Source organism: Chenopodium album, chromosome 25 (assembly GCF_948465745.1).
Source record: "Chenopodium album chromosome 25, dcCheAlbu1.1, whole genome shotgun sequence".
Lineage (NCBI taxonomy): Eukaryota > Viridiplantae > Streptophyta > Magnoliopsida > Caryophyllales > Amaranthaceae > Chenopodium > Chenopodium album.
Genome location: NC_137858.1, coordinates 19,477,751 through 19,497,983, shown reverse-complemented (window position 1 = coordinate 19,497,983; position 20,233 = coordinate 19,477,751). Strand labels below are relative to the sequence as shown.

General features: G+C 35.4%; 1 protein-coding gene across 1 annotated transcript; it reads right to left on the bottom strand.

Moving 5' to 3' along the window:
- Positions 1 to 259: 259 nt before the first annotated feature.
- On the bottom strand, positions 260 to 15,460 carry LOC145615082 (THO complex subunit 5A-like). The gene is made up of 8 exons (XM_081670155.1): positions 15,179 to 15,460; positions 11,097 to 11,387; positions 4,966 to 5,302; positions 4,337 to 4,674; positions 3,927 to 4,183; positions 3,039 to 3,621; positions 2,825 to 2,959; positions 260 to 785 (listed from the first exon to the last, which is right to left on the bottom strand). The coding sequence occupies exons 1-8, from the start codon at positions 15,404 to 15,406 to the stop codon at positions 519 to 521; spliced, it is 2,436 nt and encodes an 811-aa protein (XP_081526281.1). The 5' UTR covers positions 15,407 to 15,460; the 3' UTR covers positions 260 to 518.
- Between the last annotated feature and the right edge of the window lie 4,773 nt (positions 15,461 to 20,233).

Genomic DNA, 20,233 nt, shown 5'->3' with positions numbered 1-20,233 from the left:
GGGAAGAGCGTTATTAAGGATTTTCCGAATCTTCCCTGGTTGTTTGAGAATCAACGTCAAAATAGCAACAAATTCCAACTGTGGCTGCTAAATGTTTTTTCACATAATCTAGATTTGTTTAGCATGTAAATCTAGGCCTCTTGGGGATCAATTGCACAAGCCTTATACACTAATAATGTGCTATAGTGATTAGAGTACTGCAAATTTACCTTAGGACAAAACAAATTTACCATAGGACCAAGACTAACCATTGAGAAAAAAATAAGCTTTCCGACACAACGTACATTCTTGAGAAACAGCGTCACTCCCAACAGATGCATTTGGAAGGGGAAAAAAAAAAAAAAAAAAAACAAAGCATGTCAACGGAAGAGAAAATAGGATACTACAACAAATAAAATTCATTTCTCTTTTATGTATTTATGTATCTCATATCACATCTGAGGGGCATAAGTGAGGCAGATGAGATCTGGGGTGTTAATCTTGTGATTAAAAGCACCCTTTGGAACAATATAATATTATCAATACGGATACCCAGGGGTGCATTCCATACCCTTCCAAGATATCATTTTCCGGCGATCCCTTCCCCTGATAGATCTGGCTTTCAGATCACCACTGACTGGCTTGCACAAGCCAATATCAATTACCGAATTGGATTTTCTTTCTTCCGAGGGTTGAGAGGCCTCATTTAGGTAGAGATCAAAGAGCATTGCAAGACAATGCACTTGATGAGACAAGATATAGTCTTCTTGATCATGAGGTAACATCTTCAGTATGTGAAGATTGACCTACAAGAAAATATCAACAGTTAACGACAATGTCAAAAGAAACCAATTCCAGTGGCAATAAGTAACAGCCTGAGATCAATGTAAATGCTCCTTGACTGCTCCTACTAAGCCTAAAAGAAATAGCTCATTTAATTTATACCCTAACCATTAAAGGTGGGCGAGGTAGTATCTCAATCAATGCACAAGAGTAGATCAGAAGACCTTAATTGACCATGACACAGCTTAATAAGTCATCAAAGTACAGATACAAAGGATGGACCATTCTGTATTCTTTCTGAACAAAATAAAAGGCAAAGAATATAGGAGCCAATCCCCCCACCCCCCAGAAAATAAATCAATTGACAAACAGAGATTAGCATAAACATTAAAAATCTTCCCTTATCACTTTATCAGTATATTTTTAGGTCAGTTTCAGTACTTTATAGGTTTTTTCTTTCTTTCTTTCAATAGTAGCATTTTTAAGCATATGTTGACAAGGACAAGGACTGAATTTTTTAAACACTTTGTCCTTTTTACATAAATTCTTAGGTATCAAGCTTCTAAATTTTCTATACTATAAGCTGCTAAGCTAAGAGTTGGTCAGTCATATCATCGGCGTGACCGTGTGATCTAGCCATCTTTCCACTAGGTATCAAGCTTCTAGATTTTCTACGCTATATAAGCTACTAAGCTAAGAGTTGGTCAGTCATATCATAGGCTTGAGCAAGCCACCTTTCCACAAGCTTTTAAAGGTTAGCTGAGTTTTTATAACAAGGCAAGTCACAATCCTCATTCTTTTCCTTGATTAACCAATTCCAATTCTTTACTCAGCCTCTTTCATTAGGAAGACGTCTACCAAATTCAATTCGGGTATATAATTTACCTAACACTCCTCATCTACCCAATTTGCAAGAATGGCACTATGTAAGATAAAATGTTATACTTACTATTTTTGAACGGCTTAGTGACTTATTGTTATGATGTCATGCCATTGGATCAAAGTTCTCAGACAGCAATTTCTATGAAATGATAGGAATAAAAGCTAAATACTCTTTGTAAATTTGCTCAAGGAAGCATAACAAGAGCTTAGGTTGCACAAAGGACAAGTACCATATTGCGTACAGACACAAAACGGGTATGTAATACGCTGGTTTAAAAAATAGAGGATAAGGGTAAAACTAATTAAAGATTATGGAGTAAATAATATGTTCTTAAAAAAGAGAATTTTATAAAAATTTCAATATTTGATTATTTTACTTTACATATTCAAATATTATGCAAAAAAATCATTAAATTTCATCAAAATAAATAAATTGAAAACAAAGTTTGTAAAATAAAAATAAGTAACAAGTACATAAATTCATATGATAAAGTGTCTGATACCCAAAAGGGTGTGGGTGTGTATTGTGTGTTTGGTACAGGTACGATGATTAATTTGAAGTACCATGCATTATAGACAAGAACATACTTGAATTCAGTAATAATAACATTATATATTTACACAGATTATAGGATTTTGTATTAAAATTAGGACCCTGATGATAGGTTAATTTCAAAACATTTTATAAATAAGTAGATGACTTTGTAGGACATCTCGTAGTGAACACTATTTCTCTTAAAAAATGAAATGTAACAAGACCACTCAACACAATATATATAGAAATGATTCCAAGGACAAGGGATACAAGGTCAAGCTTAGGGAACTACATATATGCCTATTAGGCTATATTGCCAAATAAGAAAAATTTATTTTAAGCAAAGGAGTCGAGACCTATGCTTTTGAGATTGATAAAAACAAGGTCTGCATAATTCAATTTTAATCAGGGAAAATCAGTTACAAATAGTGCAAATCAATTTAAAACAATAATTGTGAAAAGTTAAACTAATATCAAACTTATCTAAAATATTTAAAAATTATTTATAAGAAATAATTGGGTTCATACAGCAAAATTTAAGAACTGAACATCACAAAAATACTAGTGAATCAGCATGATCAATTTTAGTTAGAACAAATATAAATCAACTGAAGAAATCAAGGCTTTAGAAACTTTAATGCCTACCTCAGCTTCCATGGCACGAAGCTCGTTGTACCATATGGAGTGGTCGAAGGATGAACTGTTTCCATTAGAAGACTGAGCACGTAAACTCAATCTGAAAAGAGGAGGCCTGAGTGGATACTCCATGCTTATACAAATCTGACATTACAAACAATCAATCAACAAAGTGGCTGAGAAACAGCAGAATAAATAAGAACATCTGAAACTAAGTATTTACCTTGGCCTCTAGATCAACATCCCCCTCCACATCTCTTTTCCGGGTTAAAACAAGTTCAAACTCTTTAACTGCATAATCCACCCAAAAATTTCCCTCGTCAATAGTACTTTCATCTTCCCGGTCAGTTTGGGGAGTGTCATCTACTTCACTTTCACTATCCATCATAAGATCCATATCATCCTCATTTCGCCCAAAACTCTGGTTTCTAGCAGTCTTGACTGGAACTGTTTTATTTTTTGCTATTAATGTCATCCGTTTAGAATGTTTGGCAACTGATCCTTGATTTAGATAAGCAGTAGATTCCTCATCAGTCACAACAGCTGCTGGAACCAAAGATGGAAGTTCCCCATCTTCTGTCACAATCCCCTCTTCTTTAGAGGACCCAGCTCTTCCTGCCATGTTTGTATCCATCAAAATATGGCCTTGCTCCACATCAACTCTAGGTAAAGGAATACCTTGGTCAAGAGAAGATCCTAGAGGTGACCACCTATGCAGAAAACACAGGTGTTCATGTGCAGCCCACGGAACACTTTGACAGATCAAAGGGGGCCATGTATGTTTTGTAAGTGAATCAAGCTGTTCCCTGTAATTCAAAGATAACACTCAACAAAAGAGAATCAACATAGATAAACATAAGAAAAGGTAGTCTACATTATATTCAATCCCAGCAACCAAAAAAAGCAGGCTTAAGATGTATTTGACTGTTGGCATCCATACACATAAGAAAAAGTTAGCAGCTGCAAGGAACTGCAACTAAACCAAAAATTAAAAAAATAAAAAATAAAAAAAGGATCGAAATCCAAAAATTGCAACATTCTGGTTTTCATATACAAGTCTTATATTCTATCCTATCACTTCAAAACCCAGACAAATAGAGCAGTGACTCACGCAAGTGCAAGCTGAGCCTTTTTCCTCGACCTAACTCTCTGCACCACCGTCTGCACTCGATTTTGCTGCCGATACAGTGAAAGTCCTGAAATAACAGAGTCCTTCCCAGCTTCAAACTTAGCAGCTTCATTACTAGTGGATGAGGGTGACAACTCAGGCAGAAAATCAATTCCTGCCAAATGCTGGGCCCATTTATATGGGCGCATAGTACGTTTTTCATCAAATTCTGCTCCATCACCCAAGAGGAGCTTAGCAGACTGCACCAATAACACATCAAGGTGAAATTTTATAGCAGGATTTCAGAAGAACCAAAATAATCAGTATTGAAAAATTTGCATATCCCCAAATTTTAAGGGCAATAGCATATCAATCATCAAGAAGTCAATACGGCATAAGCGAGATGTTCATACTTGGTGAGGTAGCTCAAGGCCCGTGTCATCAGGGAATAGATTGCACAGAATGTTATTTTCAGGCCCTTGATCAGACCCCTCAACACCCACACAAACAACATTCAGCTTAAACAGGTACTCAAACTTCAAAGTAACAAGTCTGGCAGACTTTGGATCAGAAACTTCATCGTCATGGACATGGAGAATAATTCTAAGTGGATGAGCTTGATATAATCCAGCTGCATCAGCATTTTCCTTGCCAGCCATTTTTTTGGGTCGTTTTCTCCTTCTTTGACCATCATCTTCCTCATCCACTACATCATCATCTATCCGTGAACTTTCCTGCATGGATGATATGCCTGGATAAAAGAAATTTGTCAGTCCATTCACCCAATGATAGATGAAAAAATATTATATCTACAAGGAAAATCGGCATCATGCTATAACTACTCCATGCACATTGCCTTTTGTTTCTTAAATCTTAATACTAAAGGAACAAGATTAACATGTAGAACATAAAAAATAAATTAATAAACAATATAAAAGGGAAAAAAACACATGAAGATATACACTACAGAAAAAAGATTAGACAACATAATATGATCATCCATATTGAATAATTCTTATTTAAGAACAGGAATAGCAGATACCAGTATCTTTCAGTGTTTGCCGCCTAACAAAGGCTTGAGCATCCTTCAAGCTTCCATTTATTTCCAATTCAATGTTTTCCCCAAAAGCTTCCTTTTGGGCCATGAACTGAGAGTAAATTATATACAATGGCTGAGGAAGCAACTCTGCTGCATGCAGCTGTTTTTGTTTCTTCGTATGTAAAAGTCCTAGTTGGTTTTGTGCAGGCAATGACGCCTTCTTCAAAGCCTTGAGATGAGAGGGAAGACTTGACAAGAACTTCTTTCTGTTGGCAATAGTCTCCAAAAAACTTTTCTTTTTCTGCTCCAGCGTCTCACGAAGCTTGCATAGCTCTTTTCTCTGTGAAAGCCATGTCAGTAGTTCTCACCCATCATACAAAGTTCATAATATTCAAGTCAAAGTGGAAACTAACTCCAACCATCTCATTTAAGCAAACAAAAATAAACATTAAAAAAAAAAATCAAAAAAAAAAAAAAAAAAAAAAGTGAACTATAAGAATCAAAAGCACAAAGCTTTCAAGTATCACTTTGTGAGCCCCGTTAAGAAAGAAAGGAAAAATAGCAAAAATTAGGGTGGACAGGCTTAGTAATACATATATACTATCCCTGTCCCCTTAACAGTTTCAAACTTTCCTTCATTGACCAAGACTCCACTCTTAGATATAGGCTTTATGACTGATGAGTCCAGTTTCTCCCCTGAGAGTCCTACTTGGATTCTGTACCCACAACTGAGACGTGTCGTGTCGACACTAGTACAGAGGGATGGTGGACCAAGTCAGAGCGTCACAGACTTTAATAGCACTCCATAATCAAGACAATCTTACTAATTCAACTCTTCTATTTAGTAAGGATCGCCTTTACAAAAAAGAATTTTGTAAAAGTGAATACATCTAACAAGTGAGTACCTTTGGTTCTTTCATTTAGAAGATTTCAACAACAGATATATGTAGAAATGGAAGTAGCTAAAAACTAGAAACTTTAGTTCTTTCACCAAGGAAGTTTCATGAACTACTCAGCCCTAGTGGCTTCATTGCACTATCATGTCTATCTAGCAGCTTGCTAAAAGAAATTCTGAAGATATAGTGTTCAATGTCAGCTTATGTAAACAGGCAGATCATGCTGTTGTTGGCTACAACTTGTATTGTGGAATGCAACTGGTAAATGGTTGAGGCTTCTGTGCGCTATTACTGTTTCCTACTATTTTACAATCTCAGGTGGAAGAAAATAACAGCATGTTAGAAGTCCTAACTGGGATATTTTCTCAACAGAGGTATTCTTGTAATCAGAAACATCATGACATCATTGGATGACACTGGTGGCTTAATGGGAACAGAAGAAAGCAGACAGATGCAACCATCATTGTCTATCAGTGGAACAGCCTTATAACAATTGAGATAAAACTAAACCCATCCAACCCCACCATCTCACATAGCCTCATACCATTAATTCTACGAATCTAGGTAAGGAGGGTCACACATAAAGAAGTGTCTGCAGCCAAAAATCAACAGGCCCCTACAAAGGCAACCATAACATGTATGCCTAATCAGGCATAAGAAAGCTAAAAGGCATATCAACCCAAACAAATATCCCAACTTTTCGCCAACCTTAATAGTTCCACCCAAAAGAACTAAACAATCGTTATAATATAAATGGTTCACTTTATTGCAAGGCTCTTAATATGTATCCATCATGGTTCAGAAATACAGTGTCTGCTGCAATCGTGGAAACTATCAGGTTGCAGGAATGGAAATGACTTGTTGGTCGTGGACCATGTTGTGATTGTTGAAATACGAAAGTCTATTAGGATTCTATATCAATTATACTTTGTTATAGAATTCAAAGTCTTTTAGGATTCTATATCAATTGTACTTTGTTAGAGTAGTTAGGATAGACTATTAGAGGCTTAAAGCCATTATTTGGGAGACGTGGGGATTCTTTCAACATATCTGTGAATAGCAAGTAACTTTGGAGCACAGCACGACATGTAACATTCAATTCAGAGCGATTCGGGGTTGGACCTTGGAACGTCTGGTTCGAAAAAGATCACAGGTTTTGAAACAACCCTTGCTCAACCAGACAATCTCAGTTTGGTCAACTGAAAATCCCTTGCTATATGGCCCAATCTAAACAATGCAGCTGTATTTTTCTATTTTGTACCATGGAATCAATACTCTCATTTTTTTTCTTTATTTTTTTAGGATGAACAAATTAATATAATAAGAGCTAACATATACTATGTATATAGTAAAATGTAAAAAGGCAAGCTCTCCTCCAATGGATAAAATTATTAAAATTCACCCAGAGTTCCTGAATCTCCGGAATTGAGCAACTCCGATAGGCCCTAGTTGCTGGAATGCTAAATTGCCACCCTAATCCACAACAAATCACAAAGTAACACCTGAAAAGTTATGCAAAGTATGTCCTAACTGCACACACCATAACATTGCCATCAAAGCATTATGGTGACTATGTCAGCCACATCCACTTCTTCCCCTCAGCCTTTCCTAACTCCACAAATAGAAGCTTCCAGAAATCCATAACAGAATAGGGTCATTGAGCCACATGGTATAAATTATAGCATGTGGGCAGGATTTACATTTTCTTTACCAACCATATAGTAGGCATACCAAGTTACTGTTACAAATCCCAAGATTTTAATATTGAGAGGGATGAACAAAAATGCAGAGCTCTAATTCTGAATTCTCTTGATTTATCCCTCTGAGGAATTACCTAAACATTAAACTCTTAACAGATATACATTTAAATGAATAGTCAATCAATTAATAGATACCACTAATAACTCAGCAAATTATACAAATATCAAGTGAGACAACATAAATAGCATAGACCATGTCCAATGCTAGTATCCAAAACAAAAAGCATTCATCTAAAGCAGATCCTTGGCTTTCCAAAGGAATAACTGAATAATTGGGTAGGCAGGTAGCACATAGGCAAATATTGACAGTACATGAAAGATTTGCAAACAAAGTTACATTACAAATCTCCCATCCACACACTGAAATTTTGCCCCTTGGATAACTAAATGAGAAACCAAATTGCACCCTGAAATTGCACCTCGGATAACAAGTTTGTGATCTGGTTCCTCATTTAGTTATCAGGTCCAATTTGGGTGCAAGTTTTTGTTTTAGATAACTAAATGAAGTCATAACAAGTCTCCCTTACAACACATTGAGCATCCCACCAATTTTGACAGAGCTTTATTTAAGGATTGAGGAGAGATGTTAAGAACATACAAGTAGTCTTACTCTTAGATATATTCGTCTTTTTCCAAGTAAATGAACACCTCTTCTCTTTTTTTTTTTTTTACCGCACGGCAAATTAATATATAAGTTTGACCAAGTTTGAAATGTTGCTTTAAGTTTGTTTGAAAAATTGAAGAGGGGGGGGGGGGGGGGGGGGGGGGGGGGGGGAACCATTGTAAGATATTATAATGATGATGATACTAGGGAAGATGCCTGAATTCTCAATAGCTCAAAAATTGAGAAAGTAGTTGGAGAGAACTATAAATGACACTGCAATACCCTTATGGTGTGTTTGATGAAAGAATTTCATTTGAAACTTTGTAAATGGGTGATTTGAGGTGTTTAGAACCCAATAATTTGAATTTTGGAATTGGCCCATATCCTTAAATGGTGTTAAACACCCATGTATATGTGTACTTCAAAGTTCAAACACTGTTTATTGTCATTTCAAATTCAGTCAGCCCATTTTTCCTATGATTTCCTTTCTCATTCATACAATTTATTAGTTCTTTAATCACAATTCTACTTCTCTTTCACTCCTAAATTTTCCTCTCTCTCTCTCTTAAACTTACACCAAGGCACCACTGTCCCAACCAACACCACCATCACCCTCTCCCCTCTTGAAAATAGCTATCTTTTATGCCACTGCCACCTTCTTGTCACCACTTTTTCACTGACCCTTAAAATGGCTTAGGTTAATTAGTACTTGTAATTATTCAAGGCTCCTTTGTTCCCAAGATTGGTACTTGTAAATTTGTTCTCAGTTTTTTTTTTTTTTAGAAGAATTTGTCTCACAGTAGGATTTATTTCTTCTTTGCTTTGGGAATCAAATATTAGAATGTCCAATGTTCTAAACAACAAAACAACAACCAAAAAAAAAAAAAAAAAAAAACCCAAAAAAAAAAAAAAAAAAAAAACCCCAAAAAAAAAAAAAAAAAAACCCAAAAAAAAAATCATTTTTTATTATTGAATTTTTCTTTGATGATTGTGTTCAAATTATGTTGTAATTTTTATTTTGGAAATACTACTAATAAATTCTAGTCCATCCATTCAGCTTTCAAATTCAATTCTTCTGCCTACTACTTTAGTTTAGATAAAGTTGAAATATTGAATCCTACCTTCTCCGTAAGTTATTTCTTCAGCTGAATATTGACTATTCTAAAACTGAAATTCTACTCAATTCCAAACTCAAAGTGGAACTGAAATTCTAGATTTCATATTGTCATTATCAACAAAACACTAGATTTGCAATTGAATTTCAACATGCCAATTCCAACATTTAAAATGAACAAATTCATATTCCAATTTTACAAACATCACTCCCATTTAAAATGGAAAAATTTAAATGAAATCCAGTTAATCCAATTTTCCAAACACTACCACATGTCAATTGTGTCTCAATGTGAAAACTACAGAGTATCATAGATTAGAGCTGGTGATATGGATTAGATCCATTAGGGAAGGCTGGATTGTGATGAAACCCCCCCTATCAGTTTTGACATTTATCACGGGACATAGTTTGATATAGCTGATATTTTGGACAATATGTAAATATGATTCAGTGGGGGTATCTTTTTTATTGAGAAGTTGGATGTGAAAAAATATAATGGGGTACTTTTATTACATGTGTGATGGTGTGGGCCCTTTATACAGGGAAGAGAAATGCAAAAACCATTTTCCCATCAACAGTACTCTTAGACATCAATCTCTTAAATCCCAAATATCCTTCCACTTATTTAAGCACACCATACCCCACTTCATAAGATGGTCGTTCCTGTTACCACAAACTCCAAACACCACCAAACTTCATCAACCTCTCAGCTTTCTGTTGTTGCAGCGACTGCAATCTTAAGAAAAGAAAGATCAAACACTATGTAAACTACCTTTGCTACCAAAAGAAAAGTAAACATTCTTCCAGCCATCCAATCTCCTTGAAATTTTCATAATCACATGATTCCAAAAAACCCTATGAAGAGGGAATAAGGGATCCCTCCAAGAACCCCAATAAAACTGAGAGGATAAGCCTGAACTGGACAACCTACTAGTTCAACAAATTCTGCTAATAAACATGTTCTTTTTTATCACCTGAAATTTGTTTTTCTTTTAGTATTTCAAGTATTACCTATCAACTCAAAATATATCAGATATCCTTCACTCAAGTAAACATAAGAGAAGGAGACTGAAGATTCCTAATTCACGGCAATTACCTAAATCCTTAGCGAATGACCTCAGTTTGCGGAAAATAAAATGTATGTGCCAATTTGTCCCCCTCCCAGATAGGAAAAAAAAAAAGAAAAAAAAAAAAAAAAAAAAAGGTTAAATAAATTAAATAAAACCATGAAGTTGGCATTACCCAAGTGTTACAAACTTTAACTTTTGTAAGAGTTGTATTGAGTGAGTAGTCGCGTTGTCCTTGTGCGTATGGGGTAGGATATAGGATGGGGGCCTTGTTGACATAAAATGAAATAAGGCAATCTTTTAGAGGAACAAACTGACCGAAAAGGAAAATGGACAATTTTGCGTTGGAGATTCAATAACACTGCCTTAAGAAGACAATGTCCAGGTTATAATTTGATATATAACTGGATGACAGCCTTGGTTACGGAGGCTGCAACTAAATCCTAGATAACTAGCATCCAATTAGGTAAATCACAGCAAGATTACCAATGAATGAATGATGAGCTCCATATAAACTTACACAACATTGTAAGATATAAAATAAGATATAAAATGTGAATCTGTCACTCAGGTCACATTTTTTAAGTTTCTTATACACATGTAGAAGAGATCAGGAGATGAAAAGCCAAATAAATGACTACCACATTATGCATACCACTCTGCAATAGCATAGAGATACAAATAAGTAGTTACCTGGAAAAGCTCATAATTAAGCCTTTTAAGCATCAAGTTGTGAGCAGTTTCATTTGATACAGCAGTTCCTTTAAACTCTTCTGGAGCTTGACTAAAAAACTCAGCCTCAGTAACAAGTTGAATGTCAGGATACTTGGATTTGAAGTCTTTGCATGCCTTTATAGCTTTCAGGTAGTGGCTCTTCTCATACATCAAATTATGAAGTTGCAAACTCGTGGAGTCCACAGGTGCTTTTGCACGTTCAGTCTCAGCTTTCACACGATCTTCTTCAAGCAAGATCTTACGGTTTGCCTACATCAAACATCCTCTATTATGACAATGCATAGGAATTCTTACTACTAGGTTATTGATCATATCCATTGAACATAATAAAGAGTTAAAGAAAAAAATTATAGATTAGCAAGTTTATATTCAAGTGACATACAGACAATTTTCTCTATTTAGTCTATACATAGCCATAGCAAATACAATATTGGAAGTCCAAGAAGGAAGGGAAGGTAAAATATTTAATCAAACAATTTCATTAATTATAACATTTGATGACCATGGATACATAAATTCCATCATAGACTTATGATATCTAGATATAATAGACCTAAGCTGTTCAATAGGATGACTAACAACTTTAGAATATTATGTACCCAAAAAAAAAAAAAAAAAAAAAAAAAAAAAAAAAAAAAAAACCTAAACTAAGAGACAGAAAGACATGACTATCCACACTAATAGATATCAAATTTTAGGCGTAGTTCTATTGGAGCATAGATACATACCTAACCTTTTTTTTCACTGTATCTCAGAGGAATGTATCAAGTTCTACCTATACAAACAAGAACGTGGAAATCTTAGATGGTAACATTATATTCTAAATTTAACAACTCTTGACATACCTTATTATAAAGATAACATTACCCCCTTTAGAAAAAAAAGAAAAAACTATACTCTTAACCTTATTTTTTTTTTTCACCATATCTTAGAAGGATGATTCACATTCTACCAATAGAAACAAGAATGTACACATATTAGATGATAGTTATATACTCTAAAAGTTACCTCATTAAAATTTTACAACCTTTAACAATCCTTATTATGAAAGATTAAATTACCCTCTAAATAAAATTAAAATGAAAATAATCCTACCACTGTTCACAAATAAAGGTCCCATTTGACCCCAAAATCATGTCTCTAAATAAAAATCTCATTTCACCACTATCTATTTTAGTATTCACCTTTAATCAATCAAACCCTGCTATTTTGTTTTCTTTATTCACTTGCCAAACCCCCACAATCTCTTTCTATATTCACCTTTAAACAACAAACTCCAAATTCTTCTTTTTCTATTCACATGTAATCAATCAAAACCCCACACTTTCTTTTCACTTTCAGAAAAAATTATGCAAAAGGGCAAAGGGATTTTCATTTGGAGACAGGGTATAAACAAGTTTAAGTCACAATTTTTTAAAGTTCTCTTTCTGCAACTATTACTCCCTGAACTCCTTAAAGGTTAGATTCAATATTGAAGACAAAAGTTTGACCAATAAAATTAACATCAAATCATATGATGAAATGAAATTCCATGACTTCCTACAAAAATTTCAATTGTATACGTCAATAGCACATAAATAAACCACATTAAGATGGATGAATCTAATGCATACATTTTTTATTAATTCGTCACATCGTCAGTGGCAAATCTAAAGTAAGTATGGTCGATTTGGTCACCAATAAATCCAAATGCTCACATCAAAGATTAAACAACATAAGATAAATTTAATAAACCTCATCACAATAAATTGCCATAAGCAGGCAAAAAATATTCATCCTTTAATACTAGAATCTTTGGGTTTGAAGTTAGAACTCACAAAAGATCAATAGAGTTCAAACCTATTATCAGAACCTACCTGTAAATCTTATTTTGATATATCAAGACAAATAGAAAGAAAATAATAGAATAAAAGACTTAATCATAATTGATTTTAATGTAGATGTATGAATCTCAAATATCTCAATCAAAACAATATTTGGTACACTTGGCTTAAAAACTTAACATTTGATTTATTTGTGTGAGGGGGATGAAAAGTAAGAGCCCCTTTCAGTTTTCATCCAACAAGTTATCATCAATAGATCTACAAAGTCCTTAAAGATGATAATTTTAACATGTGGCCTTTATGCCTACAACAAAAATCTATATGGATTCATAAAATAATTGATATATTGCTATGAAAGAATAACTAGATAAACCGCTATTGCCAAATCAAGAAAGAATTTGTTGAAAAAGCCTGATCCATGCTCAAACTTCATTTGTCTTCCTAAATAATTTGACTAAATATCAAAGATAAGATTTAGCTGTACTTTTAATAATACAAATAAGTCAATAATAAGCGGACAAACTTTTAATGTACTTCATTCTCTGCTAGAACTTAGGGGCCATTCCGTCAAGTGGCTATCATAAGAGAAAGGTGAAGGATAGAAAAAATCTAAACAATCCAAAATTGTTTGGTATGGAGTAGGAACTGAAAATTCTATAATGAAGTTTATTGATCTATGAATATACAGAGAGAGAAATGATATAGACCAAACTTCTCAACCACAATAGCTCTTTTTCTTCCAGGAACTTCCTTTCTACCCCTTGCCCTCTTCCTTTTCGCAGCCTGCCACCTCCACCTTCCTTCAAGTATTCAGCCTTTAACCGTCACCAACAACATAGTCTCTGACAATAGTGTTGACAGGCCCGATTCTGATTCTACACTGGAAAATCCAAGGCCCCAAATTACATCTATGAAGCCAAATGTGCCCGAGCTTAGTCATGGAAATAAAAATTATGGCTTGTCTGGCATAATCGATCAAATCTCTCTCTTTCTTCCTCAATTGAACGATTCGAACCTTGGGATATTAGTGGTTGATAAGATATGTTTGGCTGGATAATTGCATTTGTACACGTTGTGACTTACCAGCCAGCATCACCTTGAAATTTTGTCAGCAGGTTGCAACTTAAAAGTAGGTAATGAGAGCTGAATAGTTATCGTGAGGTGATGGGATGCTCGGGGGGGAAAGTTTGACATGGCTAGTTGACAAAAGGTGATTGAGAGAAGAGGGCATGTATGATTGACTTTATATAGCAGAGTCGAATATGTAATTGACCATGAAAATATCTACTTTAATACAGTCTAGCTGTTTTACAGTACAAAATGTACACTAACCTCTTCCGTAGTTCATTGACCTATAGTTTCCAAAGCTACACCATTACTTCAGATCTACACGTCGGTAAAGGACCTTAATTCTAATTGCCTGATTGCAGCACTAATCCGTAATCACAAGCTATTGTAAATCACAATGTCAGCGTTAAGGGTGTCCATTGCAAGCAGTCTGACCCCTAGCATTACCTCAATAATAGCATAGAAGCCATTTCCAATAATACAGTGAAAAAACACATCTTGAGAGTCAAATCGGATAAACTCTAATTCAAGATAGAAACATAACAAGCTGCTAAACAGGATTGAATTTAGCTCAATCAACAATACCAAACACGTACCCACCTTCAATTATCATTTTAGCTCCAATTCAATACACGGCCGGAATAATTAGTAGATACAAATTCAGGACAGCCTTCGAAACACAGTTTACCCATTAACCAAAAAAATCCTCCCACTCCTTCATACTCCGGGATTTACGCATTCACAATATCACAATAACTAAGATTGCACCAAAATGAATGCTAGAACCATGGAATTAGCAAGTACAAAATCAGGAAACCCTTAGAACGATTTCAGAACACCCATTAGCTCAACAAATCCTCTCACTGCTTCATATTCCCAAATTTACACATTCACTATAACGCGATAATTAATATTGCACCAATATGAATGCTAGAACAACAAATTATTATAATAAACATCCATAATTATATTACCAATTAACAACAAATTATTCTAATCTTCAAACATCCATTACTATAATTCTAATAACATAGAATTCTAATTTCAAAACATCCATTATAATAAGAAAAACACAAAAAAAAATATATAATCCAGCATAAAAATTGAATGCAACAAACCCTAGAAAGTGAGAGAGTTAGAGAAAGTAACCTGACGAAGAGAGACGAAATTGAGGAACATCTGAGTGACAAGCTCGCGAAGCTCAGGTTTAGGTTTATCATCCTTTTTGAGAGAGAGCATCTTAGCAACTATTTCTTCCACAGAAAGCTTGCTCTCTTTCAGCAAATCATAGGGAGATTTCTCTACCGCCATTGGAGGACCAACATTAGCTTCCGACGTTGACGTTGACGCCGCCGCATCTTCCATCATAACATCCATGGCTGCTGAGCTCTGTTACCTCGATGTGGTTAATGCTTGTCAATTCAACTGTGGACTACTAATGGTTATAGCTACAGCCTAGAGGTGTCAAAACTCAAAAAACAGGCAGGAGTGCAGGAACCGGACCACACTAACCCGGACTAGACTGTAGATCGGTAAATTAAACTTCAAGATCCGGATACCGAAGCCCGGATCGAACCGAACCGTCAAAAGGATGATTTACAAAAATATATTCCCTCCGTTTTTAAATACTTGATTCATTTCTCCATGGGCGGAATGTTAGGAGAAATTGGAGAAGGTAATAAAATATGGAGATAGTGGGGTTGATGGAAGAATAAAATATTAACAAATTAAAAGTAGTGGAGAGAATTGATGGAGAGAGAATATGGAATTAATACTGTTAGGTCCACTTGGTGAGAGAAATTAATTAAATAGTGTAAAATCTTTTCACATAAAGAAATGGAACAAGTTTTTAAAAATGGCCGGAAAAGAAAAGTGGAGCAGGTATTTAAAAACGGAGGAAGTAGCTTTTAAAAAACTTATTTACAGTTTGTCATTGGAATGAAACTTATTAACGAAAATACAGTTCGCGTAGGCTCAGTAATACATTTGGGGCAATTTTTTCTTTAGAGACAAACTGATATCTTAATTAGCGGTTATAGTCTAAAACCGCTACTTAAGGTAGTTGTTTTGGGGTTTTTTGTACGTACCCGAGTGAAGGGCGTGTACGTCCCGCAGGAGACAGATCTGCAATGCAACACTCGAACGGCTTGGTCACCTGCAAAACAACGGACCCCCGATGGGCTTGAGGTCCGCCTCCGACGATCAAGTTAGTGACCGAAAGAATATATTTTAGAAAGAGAAAGTAGAGAGAAGGGAGAGTAATTGTGGGAGGGGGGCATTGCCCTTGGAGGCTGAATTGGATCCCTTGAAACTGATGTAAAGACAATATTTATAATGCATTGGGACATATACCTTTTAGACTATTTAACCTAAATAGATTGGCTTCCCACCGTTTTAGGGTTTCTAGGGTTATGGGCTTGGATCCCATTTTTACCCTTCTATCATTGAATGACAAGTGTCATGCTCTAACTGGCTCATTGAGCGCTGAGCTTGCAGACACGTGTCGTTGTGGCATTGTCTACATATCAAGGGTATTTTTACCCCAAACATTAGCCCCTCGAAAGGGGTAATTTCTTCTCAGATCTTTCAAGAGGAATTGCTCCTTTTGAAAGTAAGGCTTTATTTGCCGCTTGCTCAAAAGCTCTTTGGTCGGCATATGTATAGTTCAATAAGAGAGATTTGATTAATTTGGAAAATTTGATACCTTAAATGTATAACATTTTCTAAGTTAATCAATCATAATAATAATTGCCGCTTGAACCAGACAGATGACGACTTTCATTTCTTTTAGCCTCACTAGGGTAGTCATATGACCTTTGGGTGATTAGAATATTTTTGAGACGTTTGATATCCAATAAGGCAGGAAGCGAATGGCCGACTAACAAGACAGGAGGAAAATGGCTGCCTGACAATTTCATAGGGCAGGAGGCAAATGGTCACCTGGGGGCCAGAGGCAAATGGCCGCCTGGGGGCAGGAGGCAAATGGCTCTGTCTGACTAGACAAGAGGCAAATGGCCGCCTGACATTTCATATGGCAGGAGGCAAATGTCGCTTGGGAGCAAGAGGCAAATGGCCGCCTGACATTTCATAGGGCAGGAGGCAAATGGCCGCCTAGGGGCAGAAGGCAAATGGCCGCTTGACAGGACATGAGGCAAATGGCCACCTGACATTTCATAGGGAAGGAGGCAAATGGCCACATAATATTTCATAGGGCAGGAGGCAAATGGCCGCCTAACAGGACATCCCCAGAAGGCAAGTGGCTGCCTGGGGGCAAGAGGCAAATGGCCGCCTAAAAATTCATAGGGCAGGAGGTAAATGACCGCCTGGGGCAGGAGACAAATGGTCGCCTGATAGGATAGGAGGCAAATGGCCGCCTGGGCTGTTTGTAATCCATTTATACTTTTAATGTCCTTTTATTCCATTGGGAGGACTTATATAATTTTGGAAGGTAATATAGATTAAAACTTCGCCCGGTCACCGGCTGATGTCTTTTAGACATCCGATTCTCGTAGACTTAGTCGTTCTTTAGATGACCCAGGTCAAGCGGCTATGAGTTGACCAATTAGGTCGTTCAATCTTTACCGCCTGCATGCGTTTGTAGAGCAATGAAAAAATTCTCTCTGCGACGATTCCACACAGATGGGCGTCACCGGACGCCTTACTCATCTGGGAGAAGACGAATTTATAAAATATATATATTACCATTCGTCCATTGGTCTCATGTCTTTTTAAGACGGTTGTATAGCCACTAAGTTGTTAACTTAGTTTAGTATCCGGTTATTGGCCTCAGGTCACTTGGACATTAGTTTAGCTACTAAGTTTTAACTTAGTTTATTATCCGGCCATTGGCCTTATGTCACTTGGACGTTAATTTAGCTACTAAGTTTTTAACTTAGTTTATTATCCGGCCATTGGCCTCTCGTCACTTGGACGTTAGTTTAGCTACTAAGTTTTTAGCTTAGTTTATTCTATTAATGAATCAATATTCAATAATATTCAATAATAATAATAATAATAATAATAATAATAATAATAATAATAACAACAATAATAATAATATAATAATAATAATAATATTAATGATGATGATGATGATGATGATGATGATGATGATGATGATGATGATGATGATAATAATAATAATAATAATGATTATAAAAAACTATTATTAAAAAAAACAAGCCGCTTTGTAAGTTATTCCCGTTTTTGTATTCCCGTTTTAAAATGAAAGTCAGGTTAACGTCTGGTATTCGCTCTAACCTCTTTGTCACTTTGTTGTCTACCTTTTGTCCTTTTTCCTTATTCTGAAACGCCAATACAACTTCAATGGTTGATCGAATCCGATGACTGTTGCTGAAAGTTAGATAACTCCCAATTATTGGTTGGCCGGAGAAGTCGATATTGTTTTCCGACAGTGCATTTGCTGCGCTGGTCGAGGAGTTGTTGAATAGCCGCAGGCTAATTGCAAAGTTGATGACCAATTTTGTTCGAAGTCGGTGGAGGAGTTGTTCAATATTCAAGTTACCAACACATTTGTTACAAAATTAACCACTAAATCAAACACCATACCTCGAAATTTCGGCTAATAGGATCTAATTTAGGGCTTCAAAATCGAAAAATTGCATTACATTTACCCCGAATTAACCATCGCAGTGTCGTACAGAAATCATGACAGAATATTCAAGACGGAGCTAGAAGTTATGCGTGGATTGTTTGTGTGACGGTTGTGGTGGTGGAGGATTATCAACCGTCGACCATCATCGTTTCATCGACTTAAAATTTTAGTTTCGCTCTCCTAGTTTGTTATTCTCTCTCCTCCTCACCATGTTTACCCAAATTTCATTAGAATGAAGAAGACGACGTCAAATTTGTTGTCCATTTAAGATCTGTTACACTTTTGAAATAAAATATTGCAGCTACGAAGTCCTAGTTAGCATTCCACTACTTTAGAAACACATGTCAGAAAAAGTTCCAATTATTTATGATAATGCCATGATATCAACATGGCTTGTTAATATCTAATATTAATGGAGACTAGCTCATTGTTGGCAGCCCATGTAACCATGCATCCAGCCACACGCGGATATTTGTGCCATTACCAACACTCCATCTTATTAAAATGTCAGTCAATAGAAACTTCAAACCCTGCACACTTCGCCATGAATAACTTGGATTATAGCCTCAATATGCCTCTAACATTGAGCTATTCTCAAAATAGTGAGCTTTTAGAATAGAGTGTAAAAACAAGATTTGATCATGGTAGAGATGTCACATTAAGACCCTATATTTCATTTCACCTTAAATAAATAGTATTCAATAAAAATAATTTCAATTCAATAAAAATAAGTTCAATTCAGTAAAATTAATTTCAATTCAGTAAAAATTAGTAATTGTAAAAAAGAAATATAATAAAGAATAAGTAAAAATAATTTCAGTTCAGTAAAAATAATATGTCACCTACTATTACCAATCATCAATGTTTTCACACAAAAAATGTAATGACTTCATATTCATTAAAGTAAACTTTAACCATCACTCAATAACAAATTTTATAATAATAAAGTTGTATTAAAAATAATTATTCATGTTTGTAGGGAATATTTCAAGCATTATGATAACCCCAAACTTGAACCCCACTGTGATCATACACTAAAGTACGGTGGCGTTCCAAAGGGAAAGACAAAGAGCAAAAAGAGTCGCCAACAAGTTTTAAGGAACTTGTACCCAAAAGACAATCCAAAAGGACCATCAACTACTCCATAAGGTCTTGAACCAAACAGGGTCCGGGGATGAGGGTACGAATCCAATCTACAAAAGAAAGGACCCGCCCTATAAAATAGGCCTCTACTTTGTTCTGCTCGTATTCATGCGCGCTTTTCGAATAACATGCAAACATTATATTAAACCTACCCTGTTTATCTACGTTGGTTGAAATTAATGCACAAATAATACTATTATTGGCGATCACTTGAATTAAAATCACATTAGCCTAAACCAAATTATTAATTATCTTATTAAGCGTGATTCCAAGTACAAATTCCCTTTAAACCTGCATAAAAGGTGTGATCAAGCAATAACAATAATATATATCAAGCAACATAAATAATAATCAATAAATAATAATCATGATAAGGCATAATAAAGCTTAATAATGATAGCAAGATCCTAGGCATGATACTAATAATATTAATAACCAATCGTAGC

Bases quoted from the DNA above. Each gene is read 5' to 3' on its own strand.
- LOC145615082 (XM_081670155.1), bottom strand. From the start codon at position 15,406: ATGGATGTTATGATGGAAGATGCGGCGGCGTCAACGTCAACGTCGGAA. The intron at 11,388-15,178 runs GTTACTTTCTCT...TGTTTGATGTAG, and splicing joins ATTTCGTCTCTCTTCGTCAG to GCAAACCGTAAGATCTTGCT. The intron at 4,184-4,336 runs GTATGAACATCT...TTATTGGTGCAG, and splicing joins GCCTTGAGCTACCTCACCAA to TCTGCTAAGCTCCTCTTGGG.